General features: G+C 58.0%; 1 protein-coding gene across 6 annotated transcripts in view; it reads left to right on the top strand.

The window, feature by feature from the left end:
• The window catches only part of ACTN4 (actinin alpha 4), a 63,792-nt gene that overhangs the window by 24,185 nt on the left and 23,669 nt on the right, over window positions 1-15,938 (top strand). For 5 of the 6 annotated variants that reach the window (XM_062177693.1, XM_062177692.1, XM_062177694.1 and 2 more), the window contains exons 2-3: window positions 15,467-15,581; window positions 15,741-15,860. In XM_062177693.1, the coding sequence (XP_062033677.1) occupies window positions 15,467-15,581; window positions 15,741-15,860 (235 nt within the window). Of the gene's footprint in view, window positions 1-15,466; window positions 15,861-15,938 lie in introns of all 6 variants that reach the window. The other variant, XM_062177690.1, reaches the window with a different exon arrangement.

Raw genomic sequence — 15,938 nt, 5'->3', positions numbered from 1 at the left:
GTCATGGGCACCAGGCGTTACTTCTTTCTCCCCGAAGCCTGCTCTTCCCCCTTTCCTTTGTTATCCTGACCCAGGCCCACACAGGCTTCAGTGTGCAAACTGTACAGGTGCTGCTGGCCCCCTGGGGCTACGGGGCTCTGGGCAGGTGACTTACCCACTCTGTGAGGGTGTCTGGCGCACGGGACACACCTGAGGTTGGCTCTCACCAGTGGCCTCCTGACTGGCTTCACTCCAGTCTCCTTGTTGGTCTTGGTGGCTCCACAAACACTATTTTTCTGAGACTCGGGTCTAATTAGGTCACTGAGGGACCTTGCTGCCTGCCCCGCCGCCCAGAGAACCAGCGCTGAGCTCATCCGTCTCCCCCACTGCATCCCTGGCTGACACTACCCCCTGCTACTTCTTTGGGGGTCCCTGGACACCCGCACGTTCGTGGGGTTTGCCTTTGACGTTCCGGCTGTGTGGATGACCTTCTTCCCAGGGCACCGCCTATCAGAATGGCACTCCTCTTTCAAGGCACGGATCAGGTGTCGCCTGACCTTGCTGTCCCTGTGTCACCCCGCCCTGGTAGTGACTGGCTCACCAGTGTCCTCTCCCCTCCGGACCACTTCCTCCTTGAGGGCAGAACTGCATTTGCTACTCACGCTCTCGGCTGTGGTCCTCGCAACCTGGGCTGAGTCCCTGAGCCTCCGAGGTGGGAAGTTTCCTGAAGGCAGGTTTCAGCTTAGCAGACGCACAGTTAAATAAGCCAAGGGCTTTTCATTTTCTCTGCCTCTGCCTCTTCCTTCCCCACTCCCACCCCCTTCTTTTGTCTTCTTATGAGGGGCTTTTTATTATTATTATTATTATTATTATTATTGATTTTATTTGGAAGGCAAGAGAAGGGAGAGATCATCCATCTACTGGTTCACTCCCCAGATGACTGCAAGGCCAAAGCTGGGCCAGACCAAAACAAGGAGGCAGGAGCTTCTTCCAGGTCTCCCACCTGGGTACAGGGCCCAAGGACTTGGGCCATCTTCCACTACAGCCAGAGCTCGAAATGGTGCCCATGTGGGATGCCGGTGTCACAGGCAGCGGCTTAACCCACTATACCACAGCACCAGCCCCAGGAGAGTCTGTTGAAGTCAGGGAGAGACTCTTGGTAAAGGGCTGGTTCCTGCTGGCCATGATGGGTCCAGGCAGCTGTTCTTCTGGTCTCCGTTCTGTGTTGGGTTTCATCTGTGGGCCCCAGGCCAGACTTCGGAATCACAGCGATATTTGCCCTTGGGTGCAGGCACATGTGTGGTGTCGCCCAGCCGCTCGCCACCCAGAGAGCAGGTCAGAGGCCTCGGCAGGGGACCATGGCTCAGCCAGGCTGTCTGTCCTCTCCATCCAGTGGGACTTGGGGACTCGCACAGAAGGGGCTGCAGCCATTTGGAATACATTTTGCATGCAGAATTTAAGATTTAAAACAGATTTTTCCAACACAGCAGCTGCTTTTCAAACGGAGTCTTCTGTGACTCTGTCACATTAAGCAGTGAGTGCGCTGCTGGGATTAAATTTGAGTACAGGGCACCCACCCTCGCCCCGGCACCCACCTTCAGGAGCGCTGTTTGAACAGTCACTCCCTGGGCGCTGCCCACCGCCGTCACCTTCTGGGCACATGGCTGTGAGCTCTGTGGTTCGCATCAGGCCTGCGTGTTTCTAAGGTGGGAAGAAGGGCCGGTGGTCTTGGGTCCTCACACCAGGTGCAGCTTTGTGCCGTTTGGTATTGGGCCCCACATGGCCGGAGGGGTGGCTCTGCCTGCAAAGTATGGCTGGGACCTGCCTGCCCTGCTGTGGCTCCGAGCCGGGTTTCCGCGCTGTGGTCCACAAGGCAGGGGTGAGATGCTCTCCTCACGTGGACATCTGCTCATGTTGTGCCCCCTTGTCCCGTGAGACCCAGAGGCCTCCTGTCCTCAGGAGGGAACCTAAGTCCCCCGATGGCATCCAGAGCCGTGGAGACGCAGCTGTCTGGCGGCTCCCTCTGTCCTCGCCACACCACCTGGCCTGCCCTCTCGCTGGTCTCCCTGCCTGTTCCCCTGTCACTGTCTCCTTACCCTCCTTTCTTCTGAGTTGTCCCTCCCACTGGAATGCAGTCTTCATGAGGGCAGGGATGTGTCCGTTAACCCCGGGCCCGGGACAGGGGAGATGCCCAGTGCATTTTTTTTTTCTTTAGAGATTTAACTTATTTATTTGGGAGGTAGAGTTACAGAGAGGAGAGACAGAGAGGTCTTTTATCTGCTGGTCCACTCCCCAAGTGGCTGCAACAGCCGGAACTGAGCTGATCCGAAGCCAGGACCTTCCCCCAGGTCTCCCACGCGAGTGCAGGGCCCAACGGGGCCATCCTGTAGTGCTTTCCCAGGCCACAGCAGAGAGGATCGGAAGAGGAGCAGCCGGGTCTGGAACCAGCGTCTATATGGGACGCTGGCACCGCGGGTGGAGACTTAGTCCACTATGCCACAGCCCCGGCCCCGCCCAGTACATTTTTATATTGGAACGGATGACATTTAGAGAGGCTCAGGGTCGTGAGTCTCCTCATTTTGGGGACCTGCAGGGTTGTCTGGTGCCCATGTGGAGGCAGGGCTGGGCTGACTCTGGAATCCCGAGAGCCCAGTGGGTTCTGGTTCTCGGCAGTGCTGGTGCCTTCAGAACCAGCGTGTTGGTCCTGCTGGCCTGCACGGAGGGCCTCACAGCACGGCCCTGCCTCTCCTCTCTCAGGCTCCTCCGGGAGAAAGCAGGTGGCACGGCTCTCGGAACCCAGAGAGGACTTGCTGTTCAGCTCCAGCCTGAAATCAATTTCCTGCAGGCCCTGCCTTGACCCCAGGCCCTGTGACGCGAGGGAGGCGCCCGAGCCAGGCCTCCCTGCCACGTGTGGGAAGAATGACACGGCGCTCGGCCTCCAGGCCACCAGCCTTCCCCCCTTCTCCGAAAGGCATACATCGGCCGTTGGGCTGCACCTTGTTCTCTGAGTCACCGTGGCTAGCCCGTCATACATTGTTATTTCCTATACTTTCAGAACAGCTTTATCAGGCATCTCCTGTGCAGTCCAGGAAGGGATTTGATACCAGGTCAGCTAATGTGTTGTCGTGTTGAAATCTGTCATTGTGCCCATATAAGGCAAACTCCTTAGGTTACTTTTTACCTTGGCAGAGTCACAGGAATGTCAAGGTAACCAAGCCACCTCAGCACAGCTCACCGGGTCACCTGACTCGTCCTCTCCCGTGACTCACGCTGCGACTCAGCGCTGGGCTGCTGGGCTCCGCCTCGGGCCTCCTGGGACTCCCTTGGTTCTGTGTCTTCCCTAGAGTGGATCAAACGAGGAGCCTGTCAAGTACCTCTCGGGGCCTGACAGCGAACACGAGACAGGGAAAGCAGCCTTGGCTGCACTTGAGGTCGGCCGGGAGACCCCAGCTCTGTCTGGCTGCTGCGGGGTTTGGAGAGAGTGCGTGAGAAGTCCTGGTGCGCGGTGGGTGCTCAGTAGGGCAAGCCTCGTGTCTAGCCCGTCGTGGAGACACCTCTTGCTGGCTTTAGTGAGGTGGACTGGGATGGCACTCGGAGTGCTCCTAGTCCTCCTCCCAAGCTGTAATGAGAGGGCTCAGGTCCACAGAGACCCTCTCTGGAAAGTGGAGCCCTCGCCTTCCGGGTGCTACCCCACCCTGTTCCCTGTCCCCTGCACCCTCTGCACAGAGCAAGCCACTCCTCTGTCGTCCTAGGGCCTGAGTCAGATCCACCCGCAGGCGCACCAGGAGCCCTTTCCCCTCTGACGTCACAGGACTGCTAGAGACAGCCACCCTTAGGATGCTGTGTGGTTTGGCTGGGTCTCTGTACCAGCCCCAGGAAGGCTTGTGGGTGGGGCAGCTGCGGAGAGAGTCTAGCCCTGTCGCCCTGCCAGGGCAAACGGTTTCACCATTTTTAATGGAGCAATTATGAGTCAGAAGTTTCAGTCTCTCTTTGCTGGTTCCTCCCAATCCTGTAATTACTCTTTCGCTATGGAGCCTTATTTTGGTTTTTCCTTTTTTTGAGTCTTCCCAACACACTGTTAATAGTGTCCATGTCATGTGTGCAAGATGCCTGAGATAGATTGAATGTGGTAAAGGAGAAAAAGGCCCCAAATGCAGAGTTTTTTCTTAACCCACTGAAATTGTGCACACACACCTCCCCCCGCCCCACCCCCCAACATCCTGTTGCCAGGGAGTAGAGCCAGCGCCGGCTCACAGGAGGCAGAGGGCACCTGGAGCGCCCCTGAGGCCCCCAGGCGCTCTCGCCAGACTCTGGGCTCCACCGCCTGGCATCTCGGGGCTGGGCACTTCCCAGATAGGTGGACTCACTCGCTGGGCCAGGACTCACTGAGCCCTGCTAGGTACCAGCCCAAAGGGAGCCCCTGCCAGTGCTGTTCCACTCAGAGGCCAGGGGAGTTGATTATGCACATATATGCCCCCAGTTTTCTCAGTGATCCAAACGCACTCTGCTCCTGCAGAGGGTTCTTTTTACAGGGCCCTGCGAGTAGGAAGCCAGCAGGGACGGGGTCTCTGTGACACAGTGTACATCTGTGAGTGCTGCCCGTGTGTCCCCTGGGTGGGTCAAGAACACAACTTTTCAGATTTGCATGGCTCCACCTCACCCACCTCCAAACCCCTATCTGCTTTCCTGGAGTAGGAGCAGGACCTTGACCTGGCCACGTGGACTGGACCATTGAGCCAGAGCCTCCTAAAACAGGAAAAGGATCAGCAGGGAGTTCAGTTGTCAAGGAGCTCTCTAAGGACCACTCCCGGGCCGGGCTCCCTCAAACACCAGCAGGGAACAAGCTGCCTGCCAAAGAGGGGCACAGGGAGAAATGGCAGCAGTGCCCTGCCTCGGGATGCCTCTGGCCTGTGGGACTCTGCCTGTCGGAAGATATCTTGGGTAGCTCGGGGTGTGTGGATGTAGCTCTTGCCCAATCAGCACCTCCTCCAACTCTTTCTCCCCAACTGCCAGCGCCTCTTGTCTGGATGAGTACATCCTTGAGCTGATTTGTTCAAAGTAAAATGTTAATTCTGAACTCTGGCGCCGGTTAGGAGTCCAAGCCACACAGCGTCAAGGTCAGAATTGGCTTGCTTGGCTATCTCGTGGAAGGATCAAACTTTAAACCAGACGATCTCTAATCCCCCTTTCCCGAAACCCCAGCTGCGCTGCAAGCCTTGAGAGTAAATGCGGTCTCTGTAGCTCACACCGCCTGCTCTCCAGGTGAAGGGCCCAGGGTGCCCGATTGTTTCACAGCAAAATGCCAGATGGGGCCAGCGGAGGCGCAGGACCAGGCCTCGGCTTTTGCTGCTGCCCTAATTTTGAAACTGCCTTTTGGGAGTGGAAGTTTCCTCTTTTAAAAGTGGCTGTTAAGGTATAGGTTGCATCCATCTCCTCTTCTGCTGAGACGCCCTTCCGCCCTCTGCCCTAGCCTGGCTCTTCCTGTGCAAGTGGGCTCTGGGAGCACCCAGTTCTTCAGAGTGTGGTCTGAGGGGCGTGGGTGGGTGGGTTTGGTTTTTCATGTGTGGGTTGGCTCTGAACAGGTCTGTCTGAGGGTGGAGGCTGCTCAGGTCAGCATCACCCAGCCCTGAGCTCTCGTCCCCTGCCCATTTGAACATTATTGTAGCCCCAGGAATCTGACAGATCCCGTGTTAAGGCCTCCCTGGTTCTCCTGAGCCCCAAGAATCTGACAGATCCCGTGTTAAGGCCTTCCTGGTTCTAGCTGAGCCCCAAGAATCTGACAGATCCCGTGTTAAGGCCTCCCTGGTTCTCCTGAGCCCCAAGAATCTAACAGATCCCGTGTTAAGGCCTCCCTGGTTCTCCTTGAGCCCCAGGAATCTGACTCATTTGGCTTGAGTTGAAGTTGAGGCACTTTTACAAAGATCCCAGGTTCTGTACATTGATTACCTGTTGCTATCCAGTGGGGAAGTAAGAATCTTGTCAATGGAGCGTGGGGGCAGCTGAATGTTCACTTGGGAGATGAAGGCAGATCCTCACCTCACACCATGTACAAAAATGAACTCCAAATGGATCAATGACCAGCGTAAGAGTTAACTGTGGGACGCATAGAAGACATGGGTATAAGTCATTTGACCTTGGCTTAGCTAGCGGTTTTATTGGTCACAATGGCAAAAGCAGAAACAAGGAAAATAGGTGAATGAGAAGTTCTTGGGACCCTGCACGTGCATGGGAGACCCAGAAGAAGCTCCTGGCTTTGGATCGGCGCAGCTCTGGCCGTTGGGGCCATATGAGGAATGAACCAGCAGATGGAGGACCTCTCTCTCTCTCTCTCTGCCTCTTCATCTCTGTAACTCTTCCAAATAAAGAAATAAATCTAAAAAAAAAAAAAAAGGCCACTATTAAAGTCAAAAGAAAATTCGTAGGACATATTTGCAAGCCATCTGTTGAAGATCTAGTGTCCAGAAAATAAAAACTCTTACAGCTCAATGATGATAAGATCCAACCCAGTTAAAAATTGAGGAGAGGCTTTGAACAGATTTTTCCTGAGAAAATAAACTAGTGGTCGACAAGCATACGACAGGATGCTCCACATCATTAGTCATTAGGGCAAAGCAGAGCCACAGTGAGATAGGACTTCACACTCACTGTAATAAAAACCGTCAGATGGTACCGAAGAGGATGTGGAAATCAGAATCCTCACGTCTCTGGCGGGAACGTAAAATGGTGCAGTCGGTGGTTCCTCAGATGACTGTGCAGTTCCTCTGTGACCCAGCAGTTCCTAGGTGTATACTGAAGGCGGTTGAAAGTATATCTGCACAAAACTTGTAGACAAGTGCGTGGTGGCAGCGGTAGTCGTAACAGCCAAAAGACAGAAACAACCCCAAGACCCATCGGCTGGTAGATGGAAGAATCAGAAATGCTGTACCTACACAGCGGAGATTCTTCAGACATAAAGATCACAATCCTGTGTGCGACACCTCCTGGAAGACCCTGAAAACATCCACGTGAAAGAAGCCAGGCTCCAGAGGCCAGGGCTCAAGATTCCGTCTACACGGAATGTCCAGGACAGCAAGTCTGTAGGTGGAGAGGAGGTTGGCGGTTGCCAGGGAGCGGAGGGAAGGGATGTGGGGAGAGACTGCTAACAATCTTGGGGTGATGGAACGTTCTGGAATCGGAATTAACTGGTGATAAGTGTGCAACCTTCTGAATATACTAGAACTTAGTTTTATACTTTGAAAGGGTAAATTTTTTATAGTGTGATAGTTTACTAAAGACAATGTTGATCCTCCAAACTACTAGTTTAACAAGAATATATGTAGACCTGTGTTACAGCAGCTCTGCTCCTGCCTTGTGTGGACAACTATTGCTGCAACCCAGCTACCCCACAACTTGGTCATGTTAAATAACACACGCATGATGAGGAGTCCGTCAGCTGTGGACTCCATAGACTGTCGTGGTCCCATAAGATGGTGGTGGGGCTGGGAGATTCCTGTTGCCCAGTGCTGTTGTGGCCAGCCTAACACCCTTGGGTTCCAGTTGCTGCACGGGACAGGGTTCAGGACAGGGTTGCAGCCTGGGAGCGACAGGTTCTACCACACAGCTCATGTGTTGTAGCTGTGACATCTCCGTGCGTGCGAGTGGCGAGTGGCAAGTGTGCTCTGTGGTGTTTGCGCAACAACGAAATCCCCTGGCGATACGTTGCTCAGAGTGGATCCCTGTCATTAAACAAAGCATGATTTTATTCATTATCTCAAAATCAAACTTCCAAATGATTCTCGGGCACAGCCAGGGTTGAGAACTGCTGGATCTGAAGGCTCTCTGGGAGCAAGAACCCGATCTGATAATTATATCCCTTTCCTCGTTTGCTGGTCAGCTGGCTAGGATGTGGGGGGGGATGAGGGGGAATGACTGCTGTGTGTTTGGCAAGTCCTAGAGGGGCCTGGCTTCAACCGCAGTGCCTCCCGCACAGGAATGCTGTGGAGCTGAACGGGACGTCTACTGAGCGCTCACTGTCAGGCTGCTTGGTGTGTTACCCTGCCGCTTGCTCACAGCATGTCCATCATCCTCACTTTCCAGCGGAGGAAGCGGTCTGAGGCTGTGCACACTGTATCAGCGGTGACACCAGGACTGGAGCATAGCAGGTGACACCTGCTCTGGAGCAGCGAGCTGTGCCCAGCTCTCCGGGCACGCTGGAGTCTGCAGACCAGGGCAGCTTCTCCCCCTGCCTCTCTCCAGCCCGCCCGCTGTCCCTCGGGGTCCGGGTCCAGCTCTGCTTCTATCCCACTCTGCAGGCCAGAGCAGAGGGCTGGTGAGGGCCCAGAGCACTGTCTTCCCTGGCTGGCTTTAGGAGTATCTACAGCCTGGGATTATTTTTGTAAACTCCTAAAAGCAGGTGGTTTTCGTCTCTAAGAAAGAATCCTCGCTTGGACGAAGGAGGAGTTAGAAACCACGAAGTGGCAGCCCAACCCTACTCCATTCCTCCCGGGCTTTGTGAGCACCTGCTGTGTTGAGAACAGGCAGCACTCCAGGCACACAGTCCTGGGGCAGGGAGGGCCCTCTGGTGGAGCTTCTGATACCCCAGGAGGGGCAGGTTATGAACAAAGGACATGATTGCGGAGAATAGAAAGGGCCATAGATAACCGGTAAAGTGAGAGCCTGGTGGAGGCTGCAAGGTCGGGGAAAGGCCCCCTGGGGTGACGGCGTTTGAGAGAAGTGCTGGGTGGGAAGAGCAGGAGAGTCTCTGAGCAGCCTGTCGGAAGGAAGGGACCGTGCCCCAGACCAGCCTTTGCAGGGACACGCGTGCTTTCTGGTCCTCAGGGATTGGCCAAGGCCAGAGCCTTGGCTGCTGGGAGGGTGCGGGGGTGAGGAGCCGGCTCTGGACAGACACGCAGAGCCTTTGGAATGCTTGCGACTCCACGCCGCGGTATTTATACCTCTCCTCCAACTGGGAAGCCAGGGCTTTTTCATGTAGGCTGAGAAAACTCCGAATAAGGCAACCTCAGACCAGGACTCGAGAAGCATTCCATATTTCACTGTAATTGCTTTCAAATTAGGTTATGTCGTCATGGGGCAGGCGCCCATAGCATGGCCACTGTGCCCCTGGCCAGGCTTGGGTACTGGACAGGCAGCCAGCCCCTTAGGTCTCCCAGCCTCAGGAGCAGCTGAGTACCTGTGCTGTGCTGTGTGTGTGTGGGGGGGTGCCTGCGCCCCACGTGCCTCAGGAGCAGCTGAGTACCTGTGCTGTGCTGTGTGTGTGGGGGTGCCTGCACCCCACGTGCCTCAGGAGCAGCTGCTTAGCTGTGCTGTGCTGGAGTGTGTGTGTGGGGGGGGTGTCTGCGCCCCACGTGCCTCACTCACCTAATCGGGGACCTGTCGCCATGGCTGGTTCACCTTCTCTCCACCTGCTCCCTGGGTTTTATCTCCTCTGGAGTGCCGTGCAGTCAGTGGATCTTTACAGCCGCCTCACAGGTGGAGCCTCACAGACTGTTCTAGAGGCTTCACACTCCTGTGCCAGGGCAATTGCTTTTTTGCCTGGGCAGCTGGTAACCCAGATTCTAGAAGGCTGAGCCGCCAGGCCTTGAAAGCACCTTTATCGCTGGTGATGAAGCCCGGGGCCCCGGAGCAGGCTCTGCTTTCAGGAGCTGAAAAGATGCCCCACCGGGGCCTGGCCTTGCCTGCGACCTGGCAGCGGCCCGGGCGATGGGTGATAAGGCTGGACGCCTGGCCCAGGAATAAGTAGCCGTCCCTGCCCTGTGTCCGAGCCCCGGACACCCTTCCCGAGGACCCGTGGAAGCAGGAGCCATGGGCAGCGTCAGAGGCCACAGCAGGCAAGGTGGGAGTTCAGGAGGTGGGACGGCGCCCCAGCGGAGCGGCAAACGCGACACGGTATTTCAGAGGCGAGGTTTGGAATTCCCAGGACCCCGGGGAGCTTGCTGTGGCCATCTGCAGCCGGCCCTGTGCCTGGTCCTTGTAGGGGCAGCCTGTTGGCGTTGATATCCTGCTCAGCGGTGGGCAGCCTGAGAAATCTCGTGGAACATGGCATCAGTGGGATCCACGTGTGGGCGTGAGCCCGGCAGTCGGGACGGGGTGGGGGAGGGCACCTCCGAGGCTGTTCCAGATCCTCTGCCTGTGGCGCTCAGAGCCAACCCACGCCCCAGGCTAGGGACTCGGTGGGAGCCTGTGCCCGGGCCCAGACTGACTGCTTTATTCTGGACTTTGTGGGCTTCCAGCATCCAACTGGTTTTTCCCTTCACACACACCCCTGCAGCACTGACGGAGCTGGGGGGAAGGGAAAGGAAGGCCTTTTCAGTGGGGCAGCAGCCTGGCCCAGGACCCCTTCTCCCGCTCACCGCCACCGTCACCGCCACACACGAGGTCGCCTTGCGGCTCCCGAGTGCTGACCGAGTGGAGGAGGTTCTACCTCTGTGGGTTGGGAGAGGGCCCGATGAATGGCTCGTTAAAATCGACTGCCGCCACATTCCCAGCTGCTTAGATCACCTCCTGAACAATGTCTGTCATTCATTCACCCGGCCTCCCCACATCCTGGCCTCTGGGAGGGTCCCTGTGACACAGGAAGTACTCTGTGACCAGCGATGCCAGGCCCCTTCCCCCAACACATAGTGACAAAGCAGAAACAGCCCTTGTGCCCGGCTGACTCTGAGTCCGACAGAAGAACCCACAGGGTCTCTCTCCTCTGCTCCCTGTCCCCTCCCCGGCGTGCCCTGAGCCACCACCGCATGCTGTGAATACCTCCTGGGGCATCCGTGGGCGGGTCAGCCTCTTCTGGGGTTTCCACCTGGGCACCCTTCCTCCCTACATAGGTGCGGCTCCCTGCGTGGGTGCAGGGGTGGGCAGGCCAGGAACTGTGTTTCCCTGTCCTGCTTCGGGACTGAGGCACAGCTGGGACCTTTGATGGTTCTGCTGGTTTGATGGCGCCAGCCAGTGCCTTGCCCTCCGCCCAGACACCGTGGAGTCCGGGCCCACTCTGTGTTGGCTGTGTGACCTCCGTGCCTCAGTTTCCTCCCCTGTCAAATGGAGATGGTGTCATCTCATGGTCCCACTTGGCAGCTGGCAGTTGTCGCGTGGATACCTTTAACGGGCACCCGCTGGGATGTCTGTTGTCTGTCTGCCGCCTCCTGTGCCTCCAGGTTGGTCGGTACTGGACAGGTGACTGCACCGAGTGCCTCTCAGGTGGGGTGCTGGGCGCACAGCCACGTGCGCCCACTGCCCAGAGTTGGAGCTGCCCCTGGGAAGTGACCCTTGACAGGAAGCCCAGGGAGCGTGATGCTTTTTGCTTTTTCCTCCGCCCATGGCTGTGGTTTCTCCACAAGGAAGTCGAGTTGGCATTTCTCAGGTGGTACTGGTTTCCCGACAACCATCCCAGACAGGGATCCGACCTCTCCCCCTGCCTCCTCCTGACAGTTTCTCGCAGGCTCACTCCTGTTCTTCCTGCTCGTCACCTTGAGCCTTGCTCCCAGGGTGCCTTACACACACAGCAGCAGCCAGCGCGGCCACTGGGAGGCCAGTCCTCCTCCCTTCTCTCCTTCCTCCAGCTGGACTGTCCCTCCTGCTGGGGGTGCCTTGCCCATCGTGAGAACATCCTCCTCAGGACACTTCCCCGTGTCTGCAGGGAGGGGCGCAGGGGTCCCACCCTGCCCAGGAGCCCCCGGCTTTGAGTCCCGCTCTGTGGCTTTCTGGTCCCTTTCTGATGGGGCAGGTCACATCTCTGAGGCCCTTTGTTTCCTCATCTGTGAGATGGGGGCAGTACCTGAGAGGCTAGCTTGACACTGTCACCGGCTTTCCTGAGGGTGTTGGGCCTGCAGTCCAGGAACTGTTAACAACTCCTCTCCTTGCCCTATTGGAGCTCCTGGAGGGCGCAGGTCCTGTCCACTTTGGCTCACTCTTGGGTACTCAGCACCGGGCCTGGCCCCGGTCACCACTCAGCAGCTGCTTGTTGAGGGAATGACTCTGCACCCACCCGGTGGTGGCCTGGGGGCGGGGGTGATTTGTAGCTCACGCCTGGCGTGTGGGAGGTGTGATGGGCACTGGAGGCCTCTGTGAAGACCTCGCCCCACCACACACACACACACACACACACACGGGAGAGCAAGTGCAGATGCAGTGTTACTTTCGTAACCAAGTAGGAAAAGCCATGACTGCTTCATGTCCTGTTCACTTCCAGTTCTTCCTCACCAGCCTTGCTGCTTGAGGGTTGCTGTCTGCGGGGGATTTGTCCCCAAGAGTGGCCTCATCATCTCGTGAGTCTCCAGTGTCGCCCCTCACCTTCCAGGGAAGAGCGAGTGGGACTGAGCAGGGCCTGGGGTTCCCTGGCCCCACGTCACGTTCGGGAGGGAGCGTCTCTGCCTCTCGCCCGGAGGCCGGGCTGGGTGTGCTCCAGGGCACCTGCTCTGTGTTCGGTGTGGGGCTGTGCCTGCTTCCAGTCAGGGAGACAGCGCGCGTGGCATGGTTACCATTTATTTAAAAATAGGCCTGCCTTTGACACCTATGTAACTGAGCACTTACTGTGTGCCAGGCACAGGGCTGAGTGATTTACCGGCGTCCTTTTGTTTCATCCTCATCTTGAGAGGAGAGATTATGGTCCCCATTCATCATCCAGGGAGTCAGGGCTTGTTTGCCCGAGGCCCCAGCAGACTGCCTCGAGGGGAGGCAGGACTCGCACCCAGGTCTGGGTGACCCTGCCACAGGCCAGAGCTCTTGTTTACAACCCAGGGAAGGTGAGCGACGGTGGGACCTGTGTTTGGAGGGCAGGTCGCATCTGCTGAGCACCGTTCTCGTGCTCCCTGGCCCTGTGAGGACAGATGGCCTGGCCTGGACTGGGCAGGGTCATTAGGAGCCTCCACAGGTTCAAGTGGGGTGGTCTGCAGAGGATCTCCTGCGATCCCATTTCCCATCCTAACCCTGGGGGTGGGCTGGGGGCCTTTGCAGAGACCTGGTGCTACTCTACCTGGGGATTGGATATGAAGCAGCCAGCCTCTGTGTGTGTGTGTATGAGAGAGAGGGAGAGCTGCTTTAAATGCATTTTTCCCCAGTCTAATCCTAAGAGCAGCTGCAGGAGGTAGATCCTGGCAAGTTCGTTTTATAAGAAAGAAAGCAGGCTTAAGTAGGTTAAGTCATTTGGTTGGAGACAGCCAGTGAGCAGAGGAGCTGGCTTTCAGAGCCAGGGCTGTGCACCTGCAGAGTGTGCAGGAGTGGCCCTCGCAGGCCGAGGTAAGGAGCGTGCCGTTTAGACATGCCCCGCCCTCCTGCAGACAGCACAGCATGCCAGGGCCGCTTGCCTGCCCTCCAGGGACTGCCCCTGCTTCCTTAGGCTGTGGGCTGTGGCTCAGCTACTTTGCAGCCCGACAGTACCTCTGAGATACATGCAAGAGCAGAGGCCCAGTGTCCTGGCCACTTCCTGCCCAGCTGGTCTGCGCCGCAGGGCTGCCGAGTGCCATTCTTGCTCCCTGGCCGCCACGGAGGTGGACAGCACTCTGGCACTGTAAAGACTCGGGGGACCTATGTCCACCCCTTGGGGCTCACTTGTGTGCACATTACGTCCGTTGAGATGAAAAATAAGTGGGGCTGGCTGCTAGAGGGGAGCTAGGGTGGTGTGGTGGCTGGGGCAGGCAGGGGACCGGGGAAGTGGTGGGCAGGGTTTCCAAGACCAGGGTGGGAAGGGAGGAGACCCTGGAAGGCACTGGGCTGCCCCGAGAGCGGCCGCTGCTCTGCGGGAACAATCACCTGGAGTCCTGGCTGCCCGGGGCCCAGCAGGGTCTCCGTCACTGTGTTGCCCGCACGGCGCACAAGTCAGGAAGCTTGGGTAACTTGCCCATAGAAATAGTGTAACCGCCACTCTAGCCCTGGTTTGTCTGACTTCCGAGCGATGTGGGGGAGGCGGGGAACAAGGCCGGGGCAGGCAGACTAATGTGGCCCTGCTCGGTGGCCCGCTCCTTGAGGAGGTCCCAGCTCTGAGCGGGCTAGGAGAGGCCCTGGAACCTTGCAGGAGGTGCTCTGATAGGATCCGCTCAGAGGAGGGGCTGACTGCATCACGTCGGGGATGGAGGAGCTAGGGGGGCCTGCGTCCTGTGGCGGCTGCGTGGTGGCTGTGGTTTGAGGGCTGAGTGGTGGTGGTTTCATGGTGAGGCAGGAGTAGGGCAGAGGCCTCCTTAGCCGGGGGGACAGCATCATGCAACCAGGAGGGGTCCCCATCTCCCAGGCAGCACAGCTTGCCACGTTGGCAGGGGCCGGGGCCGGTGGTCTGGTTGCCTACCCTTGCCCCGAGCGGCATCCGCGGTGTGCTAATTAGGTGGCGTCTTTGTCTGAGAGGGGTTTGTGTTGAGTCTCTGAGTGAGCAGGGCTGGTGACAGTTGTCAAAACACATGCTGCTTGGCCAGAGGGTCCGTGGAGGCCCCTGGTAGCCCACATGGCCCCTGCCTGCATCCTAGGCATGGAATGTGCTCTTGGCTGTCCCTGGCCACCTGCCCGCTTCTATGCCGGCCGCTGCAGATGGAGGCGGCAGGGTGGGTTGCAGGGCTCAGGGGCTCTGTGAGAAGCGAGGGCTTGGGGTTTTTCCCAGGCCCTGCTGTGGGAGGGGGAGGGGTTCCCCAGCAGACATCTGGCCGTGTGGGTACTGACTGACCTCAGTCCTGGGCATTCTGCTGTCCTTGGTGATTTGGGTGTGGGACTTAGGCTTCTTGTTTGGAAGAAGGTCCCTTACCTTGCTGCTGACCCAGGTAGGGTGCCTGCCTCCCACTTGTCTTCTAGCCCCTCTAACATGCACTGTATCTTAAGATTTGAAAGGATGAGGTAAGGAATGTTCTCCAGGAGCGAGCGAGGCCAGGGCATTTGTGCTGTAGGAAACCAAACTGCAGGGGGCTGTGTCCCCTGCTCTCGGGCTGCTCTCGGGGGAGAGCTTGCTTGGGCCACCCGAGCTCAAAGGAAGGCCTAAGGAGACCTGGCGTTTCGGGCAGCTCGTCCCTTCTGGCTGCCTTCCTGTCCTAGGTCCTAGCTGTGCCGCCTGAGGAAACTCAGTGGGTAGAGGAAGCTGGCGCTCTGTCAGGGGGCGAGGGCTGGGTGTGTGTCCCAGAGGGCCAGGCACCTGCCTGACACCTGTCTCCCTGGCCCTGTGATGTCAGCCTCAGTGACTGACGAGTGGATGGTGGGAGTGGTGCCTTCGTGGCATGCAGGCTCGGGGCCCCCACACGGCAGCTTGGTGTTGAGAAGAGCAGCTGCTGCCCGGCTTGCCAGGCTTGGGGTCACGTCCAAGCCCTGCCACCAGAGCGAGGGTTTGTAACTCCTGAGCCTCGGTTTCCTCATCTCTCCTGCCTGTGTCACGGTGAAGATCAGAAATAATGTGGATCAGAGGGCGGTGCCCAGGGCCCGGCCATGAGTGAGTGCCCCAAGGTGGATGCTGTGACCCCGTGGGTGCTTTTGGTCGGTTCCAGCAGCCAGGTTCCCCCTGTGTGCCGCCCTCTGCTCTGCTTCCCAGACCTTCACAGCCTGGTGCAACTCCCACCTGCGCAAGGCCGGCACACAGATCGAGAACATCGACGAGGACTTCCGCGACGGGCTGAAGCTCATGCTGCTGCTCGAGGTCATTTCGGGTGAGGCTCCCGCGGACGCTGCCCCTGGCCGCAGGACGTGTGGGCGGCGGAGCGGCCTGGGGGGCCAGCAGGGGCCTGGTTCGGGCCGGTGGAGGGGCCGCTCCTGTGTCTGTCCCTCTCTGTCTGTGCCCCTCTTTATTCTGCGCCCGTGTCTCTCAGGGGAGCGGTTACCCAAGCCGGAGCGGGGGAAGATGAGAGTGCACAAGATCAACAACGTGAACAAGGCCCTGGACTTCATCGCCAGCAAAGGAGTCAAGCTGGTCTCCATCGGGGCGGAAGGTGAGCCGGAGGCCGTGCAGCCGGCGTCGCCCCGGGTGCTGGCCCCAGGCTGAGGCGCAGCATCTGCATTTCACACAC

This window comes from Lepus europaeus, chromosome 19 (assembly GCF_033115175.1).
Source record: "Lepus europaeus isolate LE1 chromosome 19, mLepTim1.pri, whole genome shotgun sequence".
Taxonomy (NCBI): domain Eukaryota; kingdom Metazoa; phylum Chordata; class Mammalia; order Lagomorpha; family Leporidae; genus Lepus; species Lepus europaeus.
The sequence above is the reverse complement of the archived record's forward strand: the minus strand, read 5'-3'. Positions and strand labels throughout refer to the sequence as shown.